This window comes from Aspergillus caelatus (genome assembly GCF_009193585.1).
Source record: "Aspergillus caelatus strain CBS 763.97 unplaced genomic scaffold BDV27scaffold_133, whole genome shotgun sequence".
NCBI lineage: Eukaryota > Fungi > Ascomycota > Eurotiomycetes > Eurotiales > Aspergillaceae > Aspergillus > Aspergillus caelatus.
This window is the reverse complement of record NW_022475396.1, coordinates 8,587-30,464: the sequence shown is the minus strand read 5'-3', so window position 1 is coordinate 30,464 and position 21,878 is coordinate 8,587. Positions and strand designations below refer to the sequence as shown.

Sequence of the window (21,878 nt, the reverse complement as noted above, 5' to 3'; positions counted from 1 at the left end):
CCCGAATGCCCACCGGGCCAGATTACAAATATGTGGATCGCAGGTATATACTAAGTGCTATGTCTACAACCCTGAATGGACTTCACTAAGGAAAGTCCCTCGTTCATTGACGGCTTACTATTGGTATATGCAGTCAAAAAGGGTTGTGAACACAATGGACCCAACCCAGATCACTCGTTCAGAAGAGTACTATGACCTAGGTACACATTCTCGACAGATAAGGACCGGGTCGCCGGACGCCCAGCTATGGTTCAACCGAGGGCTTCTATGGTCTTACGCCTTCAATCACGAAGAAGCGGTGCGTTGCTTTGAAAGAGCAACAGTATGCGACCCATATTGTGCAATGCCCTGGTGGGGAATAGCCTACGCATTGGGCCCTAATTACAACAAGGCCTGGTCGCGATTTGATCGGCTGGACCTGGAACAAACTATACCCAAAGCAAAAGCAGCTCTATCTCGAGCGTTGCAACTAGCCAGAGACTCTGCTCCTGTGGAACACGCCTTGTGCGATGCTCTTTCGGCACGGTTTCCATCGCACGAGATCCCCGATGACTTGGCACCGCTAGACCACGCCTACGCCAATGCAATGAGATCGGTGTATGAATCATACAGTGACGACCTAGATGTTGTGGCATTATTTGCCGAAGCACTAGTATGCACTAGAGCCCGAGACCTGTGGGACCTAGATACAGGGAAACCAACCAGCAACTCTACACTTGAGGCTCGCGCCCTCCTCGAATCCGCTATGGCCAAGGAAGATGGCAAAGACCATCCTGCCTTCTGCCACATGTATATCCACTTGATGGAAATGTCCCCATTTCCCGAGCTGGCCTTACCCGCCGCAAACACTCTGCGGCACCTTGTCTCCGATGGCTCCCACCTGATGCATATGGCAACCCACATCGATATCGCTTGTGGTGATTATTACCGAGCCATGCATTCAAATCACGATGCCATGGTGGCAGATAACCGATATTTCTCCAATAATGAGCCAAGCTCTGTCTTCTATATAATGTATAGGGCACACAATGTTTACGCCAAGATATATGCAGCCATTATGCTTGGACACCAAGCTGAGGCTTTGTCCACTGCTAAGCATCTGTGGAGCATTCTTACTCCCGAGGTTCTTTCTGTGTCAACTCCTCCCATGGCCGACTGGGCAGAGAGTTACCTTGGTGCTTTAGCGCATGTACTGGTCCGATTCGGCCGCTGGAACGATATCCTGCAGTTGGAACTCCCATCAGACCCTAAACTTTTCTGTTCCACTACAGCCATGCTTCTCTATGCCCGTGGAATCGCATTAGGCGTTCTAGGCCGTATTGATGACGCTGAAGAAGCACTAGTCCAATTTGAAGCTGCACGGGCTGCAGTTCCAGTAACCCGTCTGAATAGTCTGCCTAGCAAAGAAGTTGATGTTTTGCGTATTGCGTCGGCCATGTTAAAGGGGGAGCTTGAATATCGCAAGGGGAACTATGACCTAGCATTCTCTAGCCTAAGAAGAGCTGTACAGCTGGAGGATTCGTTACCCTATACTGATACACCCCCTTGGATGCAGCCGGTGCGCCACGCCCTTGGGGCTCTGTTGCTCGAACAGAATTATGTCGCAGAGGCAGAGGTTGTTTATAGAGAGGACCTTGGTCTTTCTGATACATTGCCGCGCCGGCGTGGGCGACTCAACAATGTCTGGGGCTTGCATGGGCTTTATGAATGCTTTGTACGTTCAGGGAAGGCCTACGAAGCTCTGCTCACCCGTACCCGGCGTGATGCTGCCCTGCTCAAGGCAGATGTTCCTATCACCGCTTCGTGCTACTGTCGACTGTCCACAGCATCCGATGATGATTCGTGCTGCCGCGCTTCTGGCTAGATAAAGGGTAGTGAAGGCTGCGCGCGATAGTAATGTGTATCTCCGATTGACTGTAGTCTGGTACTAGCACCTATCAAGTGAAGTATTTCAACAACTTCTATTAATTCAATATTTTTCCAAAAATCTATTATCACAGGTCGTAAGTCGTAAGTTTGATGACCTGGACTTCTCCTCTCCAGCAGTGCTCACGCATGGGTTGTCCCTGCATTGGCAGGTTTAAAATCAACCCCAAATTCTCCCCACGCTTGGTCGATTCCCAGGTCCAATTTTTTGTCTCTAGAGGGGACCATAATTTCCAGAGCCGTCACATCTTACCTTGCGCGCAGTTTCCAGTATTTCAACTCTGAAAGCCCCCATTCTTGGTGATACAGATTCAACAGCCGTTCTGAAGGGTTATTTTCCGTCGCAGATGATGTAGGGCTCTTTGTGGGGTAGTTTCTCTACTTGCTGGGATATTTCGTGTTTTCACGGTTTTGTATCTGTTAATAGCCCGCTTATATTGCAGCCATTGCTCATCGAGCTTATGGGACACACGGCTCAAATAGAAGGGCTGCTTTGGAAGTCTGGCCTCGGCTGAACTCTTTCATAGACACCCCATCCATGTCTAGGCATATGGTTCTGTACAAGATGCGATTAACATTGCCATTGGCTATGGTGGTGCCTAGATCTCTCATCTAGCCTGTCATCCTTCAGTATCCTCTGCATTCAACATACATTTCCATTTCGGGGGAGGAAAAGAGCTACGACGGAGATACCAATGCATCAGAAAAGGTTTATCAGAGGTGGTGTGCGCGTTAGTCCCTGAATGCCGCTGAGAGGCCGTGGAAATTCGACCAAAGCATGGTCTATAGAATTCATGGCGAATGGTAATCTGATGCCTGCCTATAAAACTTTAGCCAGTTCTCAGTATACCAATCAGCTAGGCTCCCGAGCAAATGAAAATGGGTTGAAACCTAAAAGAACCAAAAGGTACAAGCACTAGAGCCCTTCTCGGCTGTTACTTTGTTCTCCGCGGGCATGTCGTAGGGTAGGTTCGATGTTAGGGTTGTAGAGAGACTTAAGTCCCTTCTGCGAAGCCCTAACGGAGATAACGCTTTCTCCCCGAGTCCCCGAGATGCGCATAAAGTCCCCAGAATACACGCTGACCTAATGATTAACAAGCCTAATCATGAAACATCTCTTGTGACCATATGACTATCTCATAAACACCATAGCTTTAGATTCGCGAGCGATCCAATTCTGTCAGTCTTCAGTTATCTGCGTCTTTATGCTGCGCCAGTGGATATAACCGATCCAACCCAGGTTGAGCGTAGCACAATGGGATCTCGATCTTTCAAATGTGGCACTTGATGTGGTGCCAAAACGATCTCATCTATTCTATTTTGTGGTCATTTGCATCATCACCAAGTCGGTGTCCTATTGCCTAGAGCCCTTGTAGCACCCATACCCGAGTAACATGTTTAGAGCTCAATATCTTAACTACCAATAAGTAAGCTGAAGAGCTGGTCACGACAGGAAACGTGTAACGCCAGCCAGATACCACCTGATTTAGGATATCCGGTACCGATGTGACCAAACCTAACTTGTTAACCTGGACAATATGCCAATAGGTTAGCAGTAATACTATACAGACACATGAAGAACAAAATAATGCTAATTCAAGATTAATGTGTCATGCTCCCTGCATTCATATACCAAAGCTACTTGATATGTATTCTATGTAACGGGATTTGGATTTCCCTTCTCGGGTTAGATACATAGCTTGGAGTCTCTAATATAATTGGTGGTATTTCTTGTTCGAAAAGCCAATAAGAACGGCATATGGAAATCAATTTCCGGCCTCAAGTTATAAATCAGCTTCCTCACACCCAACTATCAGTTTCTAAACTCACAGTAACATTACGAATTACCAACCATGTCCGAACTACCTTCCATCCGGTGGGGAATTATCAGTAAGCCCTTTCCACAATCTACAATAGACAAAACACCTAGCTAAAAATTATCTCTAGCCACGGGTCTGATTTCATCCTGGTTCGTGGAAGACCTAGTAATACCCCAAGAAAACCCCAAAGTCAAGCATATCGTACAAGCAATCGGCTCCTCGGCCCTCGAAAAAGGGCAAAAATTCGCAGCAAAATACTGTCCCCAAAGCACACCAACAATCTACGCCTCCTACGAAGAAGTCTACAACGACCCAAATGTAGACGTAGTTTACATCGGCACCCCGCACTCATTCCACAGAAAGAACTGTCTCGACGCCATCCGCGCCGGTAAGCCCATCCTCTGCGAGAAGGCCTTCACCCTGAACGCCGCAGAAGCACGGGAAGTATTCGCCGCCGCAGCAGAAAAGAATGTATACGTCCACGAAGCAATGTGGCTACGACACCGCCCGCTTGTGCACGAGCTACGCAGGCTCCTCTACGAGGAGAAAGTGATTGGAGACGTCTTCCGAACGATTGTCGACTTCGCCCTCGACGTCGATATCCCTAGTTTACCTCCGACATCGCGGTACAGGGATCCGGCGCTGGGCGCGGGCTCGCTCCTCGATCTGGGTGTTTATGCCCTCACGTGGGCGATGCTTACCCTGGATCCTAAGTCGCCTGGGGCGTCGGAACTTCCGCAGGTATTGGCGACCCAGACGCATCTTCATGGGGTGGAGGTTACAACTGGTGTGTTGTTGAGGTATCTCTCCTCCGGTAGACAGGGTATTGTTAGCTCTACGACGATGATGCCTGGGGACCCGGCCCATGTTGCACGGATTCAGGGGACGAAGGGGTATATTGATGTTGAGGGTCCGGCTGCTTCTATGCCTCTTTCATTTACGATCTACGAAAAGAATGCGACGGAGAAGGTAGGCAAGAAGTATGATTTTCCAAGGATTGGGCGTGGGTATATCTATGAGGCGGATAATACCGCTTTGGATGTACTAGCAGGTAGAAAGCAAAATGAGCTCATGCCGTGGTCAGAGACTCTTCGCGTTATGGAAATCATGGATGAGATTCGTCGCCAGGGTGGAACGAGATATCCTGTCGATGTATGATGGTCATTGTGTGGAACGCCCTGAGGTGGTTCAATCTTATATTCTAGGTCTACATGCTTTTGGAGACCGACAGTTAAGAACTATGGGTGTTTCAGAAGTTAAATATGGTGTTATTAAAGATAACTATCAAAAGAAACATGACCCTAGCTCCCATATGTCACAAACTGGTATTCATAGAAACATACACAACATTAACTATACTACACTTCACATCATTGATGCACGTGCTTCTTATGCTGGGGTGTAAACATGCGAACCGAGTGGGTACGTACTTCTCTTTTTTTTTCTCGTGCTACTATCCGACGACACAGATCTAGGGCGGTCCGATCTTAGGATGGCTTGAGACAGGGCCTGATTAATGGAAGGGTAATCGTCCGTCCGGTTTCGAACAGGGATCGCCTGCAAGACACACCGTGAATTCATGCCGGGAGGTCTGTTGTTATTCTTGCACCACGTGCATTGCTCTCCTTTAATGCGCTCATCAGGATTTGCTTTGGCGTTTAACAGCTCTTGGACCTTCTTTAGGCTTTGCAATTGAACGGCGAAATGAAGCGGCGGCAAACCCATTGTCGCATGAGGACGATCCTTATCTGCTCCGTGCCGTATTAACATAGAGAGCAAACCCGGTCTAACTTGCCAGTTTTTTATGGCTTGGTGGAGTGGTGTGTTCCCTTCACTATCAACAATATTCTTGTCTATGTCCGAAAAGCCGCAGAGCATTTCAATTGATTCACTGTGGCCCCATTTGATAGCCTCATGCAAGGGGGGTTCGAAACCTGAGTTGGCAGGTGGGATTTCGTTGGCGAGACCCGGATCGTGCTGGCAAAACTCTTGGATGAGTCGCGCCTTGCCTTCTCTTGCTGCCTGAGATATTGCAGGAAACCCATATTCCCTTGTGAGCGACTGTCCCTTTTCATGAGAACGTAAGAACTCCTGAATGAGATGGATCGCAGTCTCTTCGTTCGACAGGGGCAGTTTCATGATATATTCGAGCGGCACCCTACCAGCCCTGTCCTTGCAGTTAGCTTTCGCCTTGTGCAATAGTAACACACGCACAATCTCAACGTTCAAGGACTTCACAGCGTAGTGGAGGGGCGTTTCTTCGTTCCGATCCTCAGGCATCTTTTCTGCTAGTAGCTGGACAATGTCTTTATTGGACCGGTCGACGGCATAGTGGATTGGAGTCTTTCCGTCCCGGTCTCCCATACATGGGGACGCATTCGCGTTGAGGAGTAGTCGAACGATTTCCTGATGCTCTGCTTCCACAGCGAGATGCAATGGAGTTTTCCCATTCTTGTCCGGACACTCAGCCAACGCTCCTTCACTGAGAAGCAGCTTAACTAGTTCGCGTCTTCTAGCTTTCACTGCACAATGTAGTGGCGTCTCCTGTTCTTGGTTGGCCGTTCGTACAAGACTCTTCATCTGCCCTACGAGTCGCCTAGATACGTCAACTAGACCCTGCGTAGCGGCGACATGCAACTCCGTATTACCATTCTTGTCCGCAATCCCGATGGGAGGCTGCAGCCCAAGCACTTCATCGATGATCTCTTTACGGCTGTCCTGTAGGGCAACATGCAACAACGACTCCCCTGCGTCACTCTGAGCCGCAATATACGCACCTCCCTTGACAAGCACTTGAATCGCACGCATGTGGCCAAATTTCACCGCCCTCATTAACGGTGTATAACCCATACAGAGAGAGGAAGTACTTCTGGCTTCCGTGTTTGCCTTTCTGGCCAGGAGAAGGGCGATGGTAGAGACATGGCCAGCTCCAGCCGCAGACAGGAGCGCGGTGCTGCCGTAATCACTTCGCTTCTCAATATCTGCCCCTCGTTCTAAGAGGGTTTGGACTATCCTGTCACGCCCTTGTCTGGCTGCGAGACACAACGGCAAATCGTTCTCGCATTTTTGATTCACATCCACACCCAGATCAAGGAGGAGGTTAACGCCGTCAACACAGTCCAACTTAATTGCGCGCACCAGGTGGCTCCATCGCTTTTCCGGGGCTTCACGCTCGGGTAGCAAGACGGTTTTCAGAGTTTTGTAGATCTTCACACGTTCCTTCTCACGACCATGCTCTATAGCGGCTTGATGGTGTTGCTCCTTGGATGGGAGACTGGGGGCTTGGAGAGGGGGTCCAGGTATGGCGGGAAGGTCGTCGTAGATATCCCCATCAGTGATACTGCTTGGTGGGGTAGCATAGGTGGATGGCGGATACTCCTGCTGTACGTCAAGATAGCCTGGTGTGTCACAGGACCCATCCCACTGCTGCCCTTCAAATCGGATTTGAGCCTCCAGCTCCTGTTGTACATCATTATTGTGGCTGTTGAACAGAGTTTGCATGGAATTATCATTAAGAATGACATCGGCACTACGTAGAGCAGAGTCAGCCACGAATGGGCACCAGTGATGCACCCGTTGACGACTTACGAGTCTGAATCCGAAGTGCTAGTCAACATTTGGAGATCCATTGTGTATTGTTGTAGTGTCTCAATGAGTCGTGTCCACGTGTCACAGATATACTGTCTGCCGGGGCTGGATAATCGGTATGACTGCAACCGCCGCTCAAATAGGTCGAGCGCCCAGGTTGAACCCAGGAGGACAGACGTGAAGAGGCGAGGTGACAGTGTTATTGGTTGCAGAATCTGCCGGAGTAGGTGTTTTATCTCAAGATCCAAGTTGATAAGTACAGCGAGAGCTTGATCCTGCGACGTGCTTAAATCGTCCTCAAACTGTACATCGGAAGCTAGTATAATGGCCCTAGTGCAACTGTGCAGCAGCGCCTGAATAGACGGTAAACGCCTATCGTTCGGTAAGGAAGACATGATGGCAAAGAGAAATCGGTCGGAGGTGAGGCCTCCTCGACTATGGCATGGAGAAGGTCAATGCCGATCAAGAATTAGGTAGATCGCCCACTAAGAACAATTTAGTCCCACCCAGTGTGGTTGGCATCCTCCATATATGCTTTGAGTCCATTTTAGTCGCCAAAGACTCTGTTTCGCTGTATTTCTCTCACTATTGTCATTGCCTAAGGGCAACTGAGCCTCGTGTTGAGAGAGGTGTGGCCGTCGTTGATACGCTGCCCTAGACTTCGTCTGCCCAATGAGATCGTGGCTTCGATTCTGGTAAGCCCAGGCGTTATTCGCTCAATATTGAACCTGATGCAAGATGAGGAGGAAGGTCCCTGTTTCTTGGGCTTAAAAAAAGACACCCCGGGTATGGCGACTGTTGTGTCGAGATTCCCCACCATCTTGAGGGAAATCACTGGAGAACGAACAACCAGAGGAGGGGTCACATGTCTTCAGGTCACATGCTGAGCAGTTATCTTTAGATAGTGAGGTAGAACTGAACGAGGAGAGAACAACTTCATATTATCAAAACCGTTACATACCGGTAGTCCGTTACAGGAGGGGTAGACTTGTGTCCTCCTCTACCATGAGGCTCACAGCGATTTGTTCGCTGACGAGAAGGCTACACAGCTATATCGGCGATGCTCGGCTGTAAGCCTTGCGAATCCTTTTTTTCATTCGTTATTATAATCCCTGTTTCCAACGAAACCAGAGTCAGCTTGAACGATAGTCAAAACGTACATAGTGGCGTTGTAAGACTGAGTGCAGCAACCATCCTCAGACTGAATAATTACCCCACCCCCTCTTCAGATACGTTCTTGACATCCAGACCATAAGCTGCAAGGTGAAGATATTCATGTATAAGATCTATCTGTCTGGAACAATGTGTGTATAATACAATGCTCGTCAGCCTCGTCGAGGGACTGCATGGATGCCCAACAGAGCGTTGAACCAGATACCTCTTGTTCGGTCGAATTTCGCCCGCAGGGCACCGGTAACTCAGTTCCTGCTGCGAATGACGACCTGAGATCTCTCACCCATGCATGTTAACTCGATTGAGGTCTGTGGTGGTCTATGCTCCAAGATCGCAGATCGTATCTTCTGACCTTGTCTCTCTCTCTCTCTCTCTCTCTCTCTCTGTGGTGTGTGTGTGTGTGTGCCTTTAATATTTCCGTATCTCTCTTTTTTATTTTTTTTTTTTTTATCCCTTCTTCTCCTTTTATTTTTGATTTACTGCTATAGTCACATTAATCTATCATTAACAGCGTACTCTAGGATGTAGAGATCATGGGTGTCGATGCGGGGCATAAACGATATATAATTAATATCCCCTGACGCATTGCAAGGGGAAAGCACAAAAGTCCTTAACTGCCGTGTTTTTAATCACATGCAGTGGAACGCAGATCGATCATATTATCGATCATAGTCATTGTATATGAGAATAGTCCCACTTGTCCAGCATCCGCAAATGTTAATAGGGCACTTAACCCCATGCGGGGTAAACCGGCGAATCTTACCCGACGGAGATGAAATGAATATCGGCGTTTGAACTCCCAGAACAGTCACGAACTACAATTTAACATTTTTAATAGAATGCCACCGAGACAAATCCCCTGGTGAGTATCTCTAATTGTATTATTCTACGTAGTTTCCCTTGTCAATTGCTGAAATATATACGCATTTTGCAGTGAGAGCTGTCGAAGTATGTGATTCCACAACCGCTCGTTCTGGACATTCTCTAATTTGCCGGACAGAGCATCATGTCAAATGTCGGTCTCCTCTAGTTACTCCCAGCCTTGAAGAGCGGTAAGGAAAGTGTTGATTGTATATAACCAGGCAACTATGGCAACCCGAAATGTGCGCGATGTGAAAGATCCGGAATAGAATGTATTCGGAGAGCACCTAGGAAGTTTCGACATACCATATCGGATGCTTCACCAGCAGGTCCGTCATGATATGAATACATCTGTCCGACAACTGACCGTCGCGAGGGTACCGTACATTGCAATACATTGATGAAACACCCAAGTTCAGCGAAACCTCTCCAACAGAGGCGTCATTCCAATCTCCCAAAGTTCCAGACAGCAGCGCCCATGCACAGTCCCTATCCTCGTTTAACTCGGAAGAGAGCCCATCCACGCCCTTTGGAGCCTTCTCATCACGCCTTCTGGATACTCCCCACCTCCCTTGGCCGCAAACCGGTCCCAAGGAAGCATGTCTACTGCGGTACTTTGTCGAGTACCTAGCCAGATGGGTGAGTGCCCATGACGCCGTCTGCAAACGTCCGCTAGCTAGACATCTCTTGACTTGCCACCTTTATATTACAGTTCGACCTCTGTGATCCAGAGCGCCATTTCGTCAAGGCCATTCCTCAGATCGCCCGAGGAAGCGAACCACTGCGCAACGCCATTCTGGCCGTATCAGCAAGACACTTCAGCACTTTACCAAAAGAGAAGCAGGGCCAGGTCATCGAAGAGTACGGACTACAGCAGGACTTGGCAATCAACGAAGAGACGGTACTATATTACCACAACAAATGCATCACAGACCTGAGATCCCTCGCCAGCGAACCAGAAGCTCTCATGGACGAAATCCTCCTCGCAACAGTAGTAATCCTCCGATTCTACGAAGAACTAGACAGTACACACTTCGTCTCCCCTCCCTCCCTCCACAATCAAAACCACCCATACATACCCCCCAAACTAACCTTCAAGCGTGACAGGCCCCTTCATCGACCTCCCAACCGAAACAGCAATCCAAGGCCTCAACGTCTTCGTCGAAGCCCAAGCCAAACTCGCCCTCTCAACCCCAGGCCTCCGCCAAGCCGTCTTCTGGGTCGGCTTCCGACAAGAATTCCATGTCGCCTTCTCCCAACAACGACCCATCCGTCTCCCCCTCTCCATAACAACCCCCTATCTAATCTGGACCCCAGCCCCAGACCACATCTGGACGAACCGCCTCCTCATCATCTGCGCCCACGCCCTACAATACTGCTACGACGACCACCCCGCCCCTCTAGACCGTTACTACGAGCTCATCGACCTCCACAACCGCTGGCTCCAATCCCGACCCCCGTCCTTCTCACCCGTTTACTACGAAGAACCAAACCACGAAATGAACGACCAACTCTTCCCCAAAATCTGGTATCTGGATGATTGCCACATCGTCGCGTCTCAGAGTATGGGCTTACTTAATATTCTCCTCACGGCTTACTCACCACATATACCCCGTGTTGGGCCAGTCTGTCGAGAGTCGATGGATGTTATGAATGCGAAATTGAGAGCTACTGTCTTTGAGATTTGTGGGATTGCGGTGTCGAATCGACAGTCACCGCCTGCGTTTACTACTCTCTGTATTGCTGTTAATATCTGTGGGGATCGGTTTACAGATTTGAGGGAGCAGAGGGCTTTGATGGAGGTTCTGGTTGGTACGACTAGGGAGACGAGTTATTGGCCGACGACGGAGTCGCAGAAGAGGTTGAAGGAGGTTTGGGGGTGGGATAATTGAGAGGCTTTTTTGGCTGATATAGTAATCAGTTCCAATATGAAAGCAAGTTGTTCCTTGTCGGATATATTATGCATTGCGTTTCTTGAATGCTTGTGATACTGGTTCGGGGGATACAACACATACTCACATACTCACACACTCACACACTCACACACACACACACACTCTCTCTCTCTCTCTCTCTCTTACGCATCAATGACAGCGCCAATGTTGGACTGGGGTTAGTCTATGAAGCAACTTGGTTTAGATGAAACCCTATCTATGGGTCCATTACTTTAAGGTAACGGGGATATAACTATCTAATCAATGGCCTGGGACTCTCAGAGCTCTGGATCGGTATATATAACAACCTTATCCCCCAAATCGCCAAACCACCAAACAAGAGTCCCAAGTTGGGGTGTTTTCTGCAATGTACTAGCTTCAGACTCCAGCCAAGTATAGGATGTATCTCTCAGAGCGTCCTTTATATAATCCTTCCCATCGATGTTACCTTTTTCCAAGACAGATGGGTGCAAGGGCATCATGCGTAAGGTCGAGGCCCCAGTGAACCTGTCCCAGTGACTCAACGCGCTCGTTCGTATAATACAGCAGAAGGCCAATAGATGGACGATGTGGCATTTCCAAATCCCTGCAGACACGTACCTTGTAAAGGCCTTCAAGCGGGCTCAGGGGAGCTCCAGATCCTCTGACTACTTTCCAAGGCCTCTGCAGGGACCCCAGTCTTCCTGACAAAAATCCCCTGTCCACCTTAGCTGATATACGCATGCTAAGAGCAGGGTAGACTTACGTTTCTGCTAATAGATTCATCAATGGGGAAGTCTGTGGTTTCGAAGATCTCCTACCACGGGGCACTATCTAACAATGGCTTCGAATCTTGGTCCAAAAGTTGTAGTTGACGAATACCCACATGGTCAAATGAAACGCTTATCATCTTGGTACAAGTTGGTGGGATTATGTGCTATTGATCATATATGCTCGGCAATTTAAGTGGCATGTTGCTGATTGTGGAGATGTAGGACTTGCCCCTGGTATTTTGTCCTTCCGATTTAAAGCTCCTTTGCCAAGCTCAGCCGCTCACTAATTTATATGACCATTTCGCATCTGCTCAAACAAACGACGGATCTCCCCAAGCACTATTAGATACCAGCATGGACTAAGGAACTCCAAGATCCCAGCTTGGATCTCTATTGGCAACTGCATAAACAACTCCCGACTGAACCCCTTCAAGATATCACTTGTGAAGCAACATAGCAAGCCTTCTTGCGTGGATGCGGCATCGATGCTATCTCTATTCTGAGGCTTATATAGGGGTCTAACCTCAACTGCGAACTTTTCGCAGATATTTCAAAGCTGGTTTCTCAGTAGTCGTATAGCTATCCATCAGAATGTCATAGCAATCCAAATGACACCAGACAGATGGACTTGGGTACATTTTACAACGTGGACATCCAGATGTACACTCCGTGGGGACGGTGAGCTGTTTTCCATAGAGATCTACACCATCGGCTTAAAGAGGGCTCATCCGTCCTGGGGGTGAGAACTTACCGAGGATCAGCGATCCGGTGCTTGCCTGTTATCTGCACAGCAGACATGAGGTCAGCCACGTAGGATGGATACCATCTGCATAGGATGGCATTGCAAGGCAGTGGTACAGTTGGAATACGCATAGACATCCGGAAAGTGGATATCTAGCGCGAGGAGACCATGGTTCTGCTTGTATTCCCTAAAGAGATGTTTTGCTTCAGACTAACTAAGCCTTTGGAACAAATTCCCGCCGACCCCCGATTCACCTGCATGTCGAGAGCAATAGCGCTAGTTTGCAAACAAACTTGAAAATGTTCATATGCCTATACAATCTATTAGTTACACCAGCCTTGTGGCACAATGTCTCTTGCATGTCTAGTTGGTGAGGTCAGATATAGTATCGAGCTCAATATGCTTTCCTTTTGCAGCCATTGTCTATCCTCAAAAGGAAAGGAAACCCTTAAAGGATAAAATAGAAGAGGAGCAAGGATCGGGTAACAAAACCAGAGGCTTATGGATGGTTGCTCCCAAGGTAGAGTATCCAGCCGAGGTCAATCAATTGAACTTCAGTAGTAGAGTCGGTTATCAAAGTTTGTCCAACCATTGCGGATCACCGCTTCATACCAATTGGAGGTTCCAAAACACAGATCCAGCGACCTATGGGATGTTAATCGCCGATATACCATTACAGGTGGGTCCAGTCCGTGTCGACTATGCGCATATGAGGCAGGAAATGAGAAAAGAATGGAAGGAGAATGGTCATGAGTCATCGACCAGGTCTCCCAAAAGCCTCGAGGGATATCTCGGACGGACTCACTACGCACTAACTCCGGAGCAAATGCCCGTCCTCAGTAGATATTTTTATGGGAACGGATGTAGCGTGCCGGTGGATCAACGCTCATTCTCCGTAACCGGGAAACCGGATTACCGTACTTAATATTCTCAGGGATCTGCCAGGGCTGAGAAAAGTTCCGAATTGTGGGTCTCCATTGACCTTACTTTTAAGGTTCTCTTCGATTATTAGTTTTGAGAACCAGTAAATAGGTGTTCAACTACTGCCATAAGGCCATATATGGTCTGATATGGACGGCTAGACGTTGTTCAAGCCTACGGTCAAGATTTTTTAAGATCATCATATCATGAACTTAACTTTCGCCAGAGCGAAGAGATACGTAGGATTGGCTCAATACTCTATCCGTAAAAGTATGTAGCTTACCTTACTCAAGCCTTATATAAGTGTTATGCATTAGTTTATAGACTAAAATAAGGCCGCAAAAATTTTCTCGCAAGACCAAACAAATTTAGTCTACGTAGGTCAGAAATGACACCGACACCTCGGCTGAAAAATTTTGGCATCCAGAGATCGGACCCAGTCGATTAGGGTGTAAGGAGTATCCAGTGATCCACCGCAAATCCACCGGAACGGGCTTCGCCGATTTAACCCCGACTCGCCGACATTCGCTGATTCACAACCTACGGGACAGCCGTCTGTGGCTTGTGATCAGATCAAAACTCTGTTATGAATCTCCACTATGCAGTGGATTATGTAATTATGCTGACATTAACGTTATATCAAGCAATCTATGTATGACCGGTGGAGAGGGATAACTGGTAGGAAATCAATAGTTCTAGGTGATTATTGACCTCACACATGACAGCATCCCCAGATCGGTTTCTCATGTCCAGACTATCAGCAGTGGACACATGAAGTAATTGAGTGAAAACTGGGGATGCTTATTTGAGAGAACCTTCAGGGATCGCCAGGTCGTGACGTCATGACATTTATCTCCGTTGATAAGGATGGCGATTGAATTCACACCTGCCTTGCTTGGAAGTGGTACATAGCGAAAGAACGAAAGAACAATGACTTGATCCTATGTCATCGAGGGCAATACATTGTGGCCAAATTAAATGTCTGGATTCCTTTGGCAGAGGAATTCTGGAGACGTGGTGGGTTGCTATTGGCATGTCCCCGCTGTAGATTCTGCGGAACAGCCGACGGGTCCCTAATGGCCAGCCCAGTTTAGGATAGACATAGTACGAGAGAGCATGAATGAAAACATGGGGTGCATCTGAGCCACTGACGAACCCGAGGTAAAACGAGACTTGATAATCTGGCGTTGGATGTGCGATAACCATAAATTTGGCAGTGGAATACTCCGTCGGCAGAACAATACCTTTCCGTATCCGTACACGTATCAAATTCATGTCAGCCAAAATGGCAGACCCAGTTCTAGGGCTGTGTTGATACCACGGGTCCACAAAGGACAGCCACAATGGCCGTGTCTCGACACATGGCTAACTCCAGACCCAAGATCCCGTTGTCTCGTAGTTGAGTTACTATAAAGGGAAGGTCAGTTTCCAAAAACGTGAGGATCGTATTCGTACTTCTCGTGGTCTACGAAAAAGTTTCCAGACAACTGGCAATGGGTGTTGCCCCGTCCACTCGACTAGGCACAGCCTTCAGTTCAAGGGGGATAAGTTCTTGGCAAGATTATAGTTTAATGCCAAGAGGGAACCAGAGTATTCTCAGAGGTAAGGGGGTCGTGTCGTCGTGTACGTGTTAGGCAGATAGATCCTAAAGATCTGTGGGGGAGCCGCATAGGCAGTGCCGAGACCTTTCCTATGATAGGCATATATGTATACCAAACAGGTGCTCGGCAGTTTATTGGCAGCAAGGGAGGAAATACGGTAGCCTTCCAGTACGGCCACAGATGGGCTTACGTGGGCGGCTGGGAACAAATGGACCGGAGCTGTCGACCCTCGTTACAGGTTGAATATCATTGTACAATATTCGGGCCCTGCGTACATTACTCGGGGCTCTGCCTTTCATGCTATATCTGCATGATAAGCAGTTGAGGCCCCAAAGTGGAATGGCGGGATCCAAGCCCTGGGGAGGAGATTCCCCCAACCAGCGTCGGACTTCGCTGACTCCGAAGTCATTCCAACGTCAGACTGGTATGTATCCTGGTCGATGAAGGCCTTCGATCGCCTCTCACGAGTACCTTACAGAGTACTTGATCTTTTTATCAGAGTATTGATTATCCTCTCCATTTCGATGATGCCATCGCTGGTCATGAAAAGCTGACCAAAGATCAGTAAACAACATTGTTCAAGCATTGAAAGTTAAATTGGATTTGAAATCCATCAGAAATTAACCTTCGTGTTAAGAAAGACACATAGAAAGTAATCATCACTAATACCGGCTGGAACGATGCCGACCGGAAGAGTGGATATATCCAAGTCGATGAATAATAGAGCACTATGGATCCAATGTGATGCCTGGAAAGTTCCATTCAGCCTGTAAAATTTGGATTCGGAGGTAACGGGGCGGAAAGATTGGTCATCCGAAGTCCTTCACTGCTGGTCGTTGGGTCCCCGTGACTCATCATTATTCAATATGATTGGGTTGCAGTGGGGCGGTGAGTGAAGGGACTGCCTTATGGGTCCCCAAGCCTGGTAACAATACCGTGGATCTGCTGGGACGGATGGGGTTTATGCTCTCCTCCGTTCCGATCGGCGGTCGGACTTTACACGGTTCACGGAACTTGATTAGCAAAGAAAAAAAAAATTATACCACATGAAGAGCTCGGTATCAACTAGAAAAAAAAAAAAAAAAAAAGAATCAGCCTAGTAAAAATAAGAAAAGAAAAAAACTCACAGCCAACAGTGGATATATCAAGTCCTTATCCCTCCTCAACCAGGCTTGGAAACTATTTTCTTATATCCTTCATCAATATTACATCCCCCCTACCGTGACTTTTTTACACACCGATAGTTAACCCTCCGTCCAGCCATAGTTGATCATCTCTATCGTATCTATCAGCCACACACCACTAAAAAGATCCGACTATTTGCTGCAGTGGTTGAACAGACAACCAGTGGAGACGACGCACTATTTCTAACCAGCCCGAGAACGCGACACGACATCAACTTCAACTATTGAAGCGTCCATCGTGCAGCTTCGGAGAAGTACTTTTGTTGTGGTCCCAATTATTGGACCTGAAAGAATTCATACCTTGCCTCCTACTAGGGCTACTAAGGTACCCGATAAGGGATCCATTTTAGTTGATCTGCGCCTTTGTTGCAGTCTGACTCACCGCCCCCTATCCGGGACGTTCATTGGCCGATCTACTCTCGCCGGAAACAGTAGGTCTGCCTGAGTCACAGTGGAAACGGACGAGTCATCGTCAGTCTGGGCATTCGAAACTTGAGCTCATAAGCACATCAACATCCGGAGATTGCGCCATGGGGTCCTCTTTTTTCCCCACAACCTCCTCAACCTCTACCACTACTACTTCTACTTCCTCTTCCCTCACCTCCTCCTATCACACTTCCTCACCCAGTGCTTACTTTACTTCCCTCGCCCGGAGGCGTCAACAAAAGAAAATGAGTATCACTCAAACATACTACCTCGCCCATGCCGCCCGCAAGAAGCTCACCCGGGAGGCTTCTCGGGCGGACCATGACTTGCGCCTCTTGGTTGGTCATGCCAACCTCCTCGACTCCTTGATGCTGGAACTCGCCGATGCCGAACAAGAGCAAGAACGTTGGTTTAACCAGACCGTCCACGGCGTGACCAAGGGCTCCCCATCTGAATCCCGTCACATCCAATGGGCCGAAAGTGTGGTGGAGGATCCCGAAGATGACTGGGATCCGGAAGATGTTTCCGACTCCGACCTGAGTGACGATTCTGACTTGGAGGAAGACGACTATGAACCTGCCTACACACCTGTTCGTCGGCGCGCCCCATCGCCAGTGGCCATTGTTCGAGAGAAAGAAATTGAGGAAGACTACGACTCCGACTCCGACTCGGACTTTGAATACGATGATGCAGAGGACTTGGAGGAGCTTACTTTGACCCGTTCTCCATCACGACAGACTCCACCAGAGCTGTCATCCGATTCCGATGAGGAGTCCGAGGAGGAATCGATGCCTCCATCCCCCCCGCAACCCACACTGGACACTTTCTCTGAGAAGCAAGCCGAAGCGACCGAACTTCCACTGTCGGGAAATGGATTTGAAGGCGGGTATTACGTATCGAACGGCTCGCAGAATGCGATTATTGAGGCCTACTAAACGCCCTCGCTGATTGACGACTGCATCGATGTACATACCCTTCTTTGTGATACCCCTCCTACATTCTTGGGTTTGGTTTTGGATTTGTTTCAAGCGATACATTATTTCAGCGGGTACGGCGTTTGGGCAACACAGAAAAAAATTATCTTCATTGTTGGCGATTGTTGCATTTACTACCTGGCATGGTCTGGACTTACTGGCGTTCAGACCTAACGTGCCTAAATGGTTGGGCATTGTTGGATACTCTACTCTCATATGGGGCTTTTGTTTTATGTTCCCCACTTGCTGGCCAGGCATGGTCCTGTGCCCTTAAATGTCTTGACGACGACGATGCATATCATATACCTTAGTTAGAATTATATATAGTTTTTCGCATCAAAGAAATATATAGATAATACTTCTTCTCTCTCCATCCTGGTTCATATTTCCCATTTTATCGTCCAACATCTTTTCCAATGTCCTTTCTGCAGTCGAGAGAGATGGTACGCGGTGCCGCTTTGAGGGGCTGATAACGATTCTCCTTAGCTCAGGACTAGTTTAGGTACCGACCCAATAGTTGGGCTGACTATACAAAACTAGTTGACAATCTAGACCAGGATCCAAGACGCCGATCCATTAACGCGGCACCCGCACCCGCGCACACCGCCCAGGCGACTTGGATCAATCACATGGGCGATCAGCCGGCGGATCACTGGTCGAGAGTTGAGAGTCGAGACAGACAAGTCACTCGGTCGTTGTTCGCCTCACTTGTCTTGTTTGTTCTTCCAAAGGAGGGGGTGGCCGGGATCAATCGGCTGGGTGGCTGTGCCCATCAACTCCCGCTGATAAGATGGTACTCCCAAGTGGAGATTATCGTGGAACGCGGGCAAAAACTCTCCGGAAGACCGTCTCTCAAAAAAAAAAGTAAAATAAAATAAAATAAATAAAAAAAGGTTATTCGGACGCCGTGACTCCCGTGAGATCCGAGGATTAACTTCAATAGCTAGTAGTAGGAGCTTGAGTCACCATGCACAACACAACTTGCTCTAGGATTCGACGGTGGTTCGGATCCTCGGGATGTCCTGTCATGATTTCCTCTCGTTTGGCTTCATTTCCTTTTTCGGTTGGATTTTCCCTTGGTTGATCAACTGACATTCTTCACGGAGAATAGAGGAGGAACCTCCGTGATTTGTACCAGGGGCATAAGTGTGGCATAGATTATCTCATCAACGGCATAATTGATAATCATAACCGCCGTCAACCAGGTATTGATGAATCTAATTTATCGAGAATAGTTTGGTTTTTATCTTGTTTGGATCCAATAAGTACGAGTTACTCTACGTAAATCGTCCAATCAACCATTATCATGTCTTATAAACTTGAACAACAAGTTGATTGATACAGGACACAACTTCCAGCAGACCGACTTTCTTAGGGTTCTTTGAGCCGTGACCATGGAGCCTCACATGCCAACCCAACGTGACAGGGGACTGCCTCACCGCCTTTGGCCCCTCCTCCCCCGTGTTTCTCCTGCTGCATCCGGAAACTGCTCGTAAGAGGCTCTTCTTGTAGTAGTTGTTCGTCTATCCTACTATTCTATCCTACGACGGGTTCCTACCTGAAGGTTGACCCAAAATTCCCTTGCTCAAGGGCGCTCCAGCTGATCCCGTCGCAAACCATGCCCAGCGTCCTTCGCATCACTCCACTGGCAGCACTTCAGGAGCTTCACGGTGGCTGAGTTGCGACCTGATCTATCCGGATCGTCTCCAAGAACACAGACAGGCATTGCTACATCGCAATCTTCTGAGTGTCTTCATCCGGCCGCATTAACTCCAGGAAAACGAACCAGCATAATACTATATCATCAACGTCGACGCTCGCTAAAGCGCCATTGGCACCCACGCTACATCATGACATCCACCCCCAAAAGCTCCCTTGATAGCGAGGAGCGCGCATCCAACGCTTCCGAACCCTCATCCCAGAATTCACACACCTCGTCCACGGCTGACAGTCCCCGTCGGAAGTCGATTCAATTCAACTTTGGCGGGGCCGAGCCACAGAGTCACCACCGTCGGTCTACGAGCGCCGTCGGCGGGCGCCGGCCACAACAACCAGAAGCGCAAGACAAAGAACAGAAAGCCGCTGGGAGAGGTCATTCACCTCCGCCTCCTCAGTAAGTCGATTCTGCTCCTTCTTTCTACTCTCGTCATGGCTAACTTACTTCCGCATTTATGTAGAACTTACGAGAGAGGTGTTTCTTTCAATACATTCGATAATCCTGACGCGGCAGACTTCTCGTTAACTCTGAACTACAAACACAAAGGGTATCAGTGTACCCGGCGCAGTCGGACCTTTTTGTGCGGCACGGATCAGAATGATTATTCCGACTTTGCCCTGGAGTGGCTCATTGACGAATTGGTGGACGATGGCGACGAGATCGTCTGTCTACGGGCCGTGGAAAAGGACTCCACGATTGCAAGTGATGCCGCAATCGAGGAAGGGAAGTATCGCCAAGAAGCGGAGAAGTTGTTCGAGCAGGTGATCCAGAAGAATAGTCAGGATGAGAAGGCAATCAGCTTAGTCTTGGAGTTGGCGGTGGGGAAAGTCCAGGATATCATTCAGCGCATGGTACGTTGGTCCTCCTCCTATTTTGGCGCGTTTGAGACGAGCTGACAGAATAAGATCCGGATCTATGAGCCTTCCGTACTGATTGTTGGCACCCGTGGCCGTAGCCTGGGCGGCGTACAGGGCCTGCTGCCCGGCTCCGTCTCCAAGTACTGCTTACAGCAATCTCCAATTCCGGTGATCGTGGTCCGTCCCTCCACCAAGCGGGAAAAGAAGAAGAAAAAGCGCCTTGCGGATCCCACCCGCCGCGGCTATAATCATATCCTAGAATTGAGCGAGCAGCGTGGAAGCAAGTTATTCGACGCAGGTTCGAGTACGGACAGTCACGTCTCAAAGCTTCCGGACGAAGAAGCTGCGGTAGCCGCAGCTCTCGGCCTGCCTCAGTCGTACGCCAACTCCCGAAGTTCGCTCTCAATGTCCGAGCGGAGCAGTGTTAGCCATGATGAGAATGAATCGCCACCATTGGGAGACGGCTCCCCGGGCACCAGCCACAGCCCAGCGGCAGGAAGCCCGGAGAGCACCGAGAGCGAAAGCACAACGGACGACGAACCTGGTCCGCAGACCAAAGATGCATCCGGGGGCTCGTCGTCGGAGACGGCATCTACGGAAGAGTCCAAGACGGCGGATGCAACGTCGACAGATGAGTGCGAGCTGACCAGCTCCAATCAGAGTACACCAAGGCCAGGTAGTTCCAAACTAAACATCCCGGTCATTGTCACTGAAGATATGACCGAGAAGGGAGCAAATGGCCAGTGAGCCTGACGCTACTCCAACGAGTTACTACAATGTACCATTTCAGAACTCATCAGGAAAAGGGTTCTAGCCCTATGTATTCCCATGAGAAATCATACCATCGCACCATCAGCCAACCAGGTCATAACCTCGTCACATAATCAAGGGCTACATACATATAAGAAGTCCATGGCTACATGATCACCATGCCGATGCATTACCTTCATACAAAGGAAGCACATACACCATCTCTACTCTCAACGGACCACCATGTGCATATCTGACTATGTCTCTACTTCCTCACGTACTGAGGCCAATCTCACTTGCAGGGGCGCCTACGCTATCCATCATGAAACAGAATCGATTACAAGCCTTGGTCAATAAGGTATTAATGGGAATCATTACCCCAATGCTTAACCTCAAACCCCACTCCAATCCAATAATTTCAAACATACATCATACACCGACAGGCACAAGCATCAGCAGCAGCATCAGCATCAGCATCAAGACCGCAGAAATAGATCTCGCATCTATGCATAAATCATAAATAGATAAACAATACACGAATAAACTGTTCAATTCATATCGAGAAATAACCCAAAGAAAACCTTCCATGCATACCCAAGTAGAATACAAATATCCTCGACCTAACACTAAAAATATATTTCCAACTTGAACC

General features: G+C 48.6%; 6 protein-coding genes across 6 annotated transcripts; 5 read left to right on the top strand and 1 right to left on the bottom strand.

The window, feature by feature from the left end:
- Window positions 1-154: 154 nt before the first annotated feature.
- Window positions 155-1,873, top strand: BDV27DRAFT_165984 (uncharacterized protein; the record flags this gene model as incomplete). Its single annotated transcript, XM_032074069.1, has 1 exon — window positions 155-1,873. The coding sequence occupies one exon, from the start codon at window positions 155-157 to the stop codon at window positions 1,862-1,864; it is 1,710 nt and encodes a 569-aa protein (XP_031925792.1). The 3' UTR covers window positions 1,865-1,873.
- A 1,906-nt stretch (window positions 1,874-3,779) lies between these two features.
- Window positions 3,780-4,904, top strand: BDV27DRAFT_165983 (Gfo/Idh/MocA family protein; the record flags this gene model as incomplete). Its single annotated transcript, XM_032074068.1, has 3 exons — window positions 3,780-3,816; window positions 3,874-4,749; window positions 4,798-4,904. 3 exons carry the CDS (start codon window positions 3,780-3,782, stop codon window positions 4,902-4,904), a joined length of 1,020 nt encoding a protein of 339 aa, XP_031925791.1.
- Window positions 4,905-9,261: 4,357 nt separating this feature from the next.
- BDV27DRAFT_15453 (Zn(II)2Cys6 transcription factor) lies at window positions 9,262-11,314 on the top strand. The gene is made up of 7 exons (XM_032071979.1): window positions 9,262-9,369; window positions 9,442-9,455; window positions 9,508-9,522; window positions 9,590-9,697; window positions 9,745-10,007; window positions 10,081-10,393; window positions 10,476-11,314. The coding sequence occupies exons 1-7, from the start codon at window positions 9,347-9,349 to the stop codon at window positions 11,258-11,260; spliced, it is 1,521 nt and encodes a 506-aa protein (XP_031925790.1). The 5' UTR covers window positions 9,262-9,346; the 3' UTR covers window positions 11,261-11,314.
- Window positions 11,315-11,580: 266 nt separating this feature from the next.
- On the bottom strand, window positions 11,581-11,878 carry BDV27DRAFT_146717 (uncharacterized protein; the record flags this gene model as incomplete). Its single annotated transcript, XM_032070623.1, has 2 exons — window positions 11,581-11,708; window positions 11,764-11,878. 2 exons carry the CDS (start codon window positions 11,876-11,878, stop codon window positions 11,581-11,583), a joined length of 243 nt encoding a protein of 80 aa, XP_031925789.1.
- Window positions 11,879-16,522: 4,644 nt separating this feature from the next.
- Window positions 16,523-18,272, top strand: BDV27DRAFT_131059 (uncharacterized protein). The gene has a single exon (XM_032067549.1). It carries the CDS (start codon window positions 17,033-17,035, stop codon window positions 17,861-17,863), a length of 831 nt encoding a protein of 276 aa, XP_031925788.1. The 5' UTR covers window positions 16,523-17,032; the 3' UTR covers window positions 17,864-18,272.
- Window positions 18,273-19,423: 1,151 nt separating this feature from the next.
- On the top strand, window positions 19,424-21,851 carry BDV27DRAFT_131058 (uncharacterized protein). Its single transcript, XM_032067548.1, has 3 exons — window positions 19,424-20,015; window positions 20,080-20,470; window positions 20,525-21,851. Exons 1-3 carry the CDS (start codon window positions 19,753-19,755, stop codon window positions 21,221-21,223), a joined length of 1,353 nt encoding a protein of 450 aa, XP_031925787.1. The 5' UTR covers window positions 19,424-19,752; the 3' UTR covers window positions 21,224-21,851.
- The last annotated feature ends 27 nt before the right edge of the window (window positions 21,852-21,878 follow it).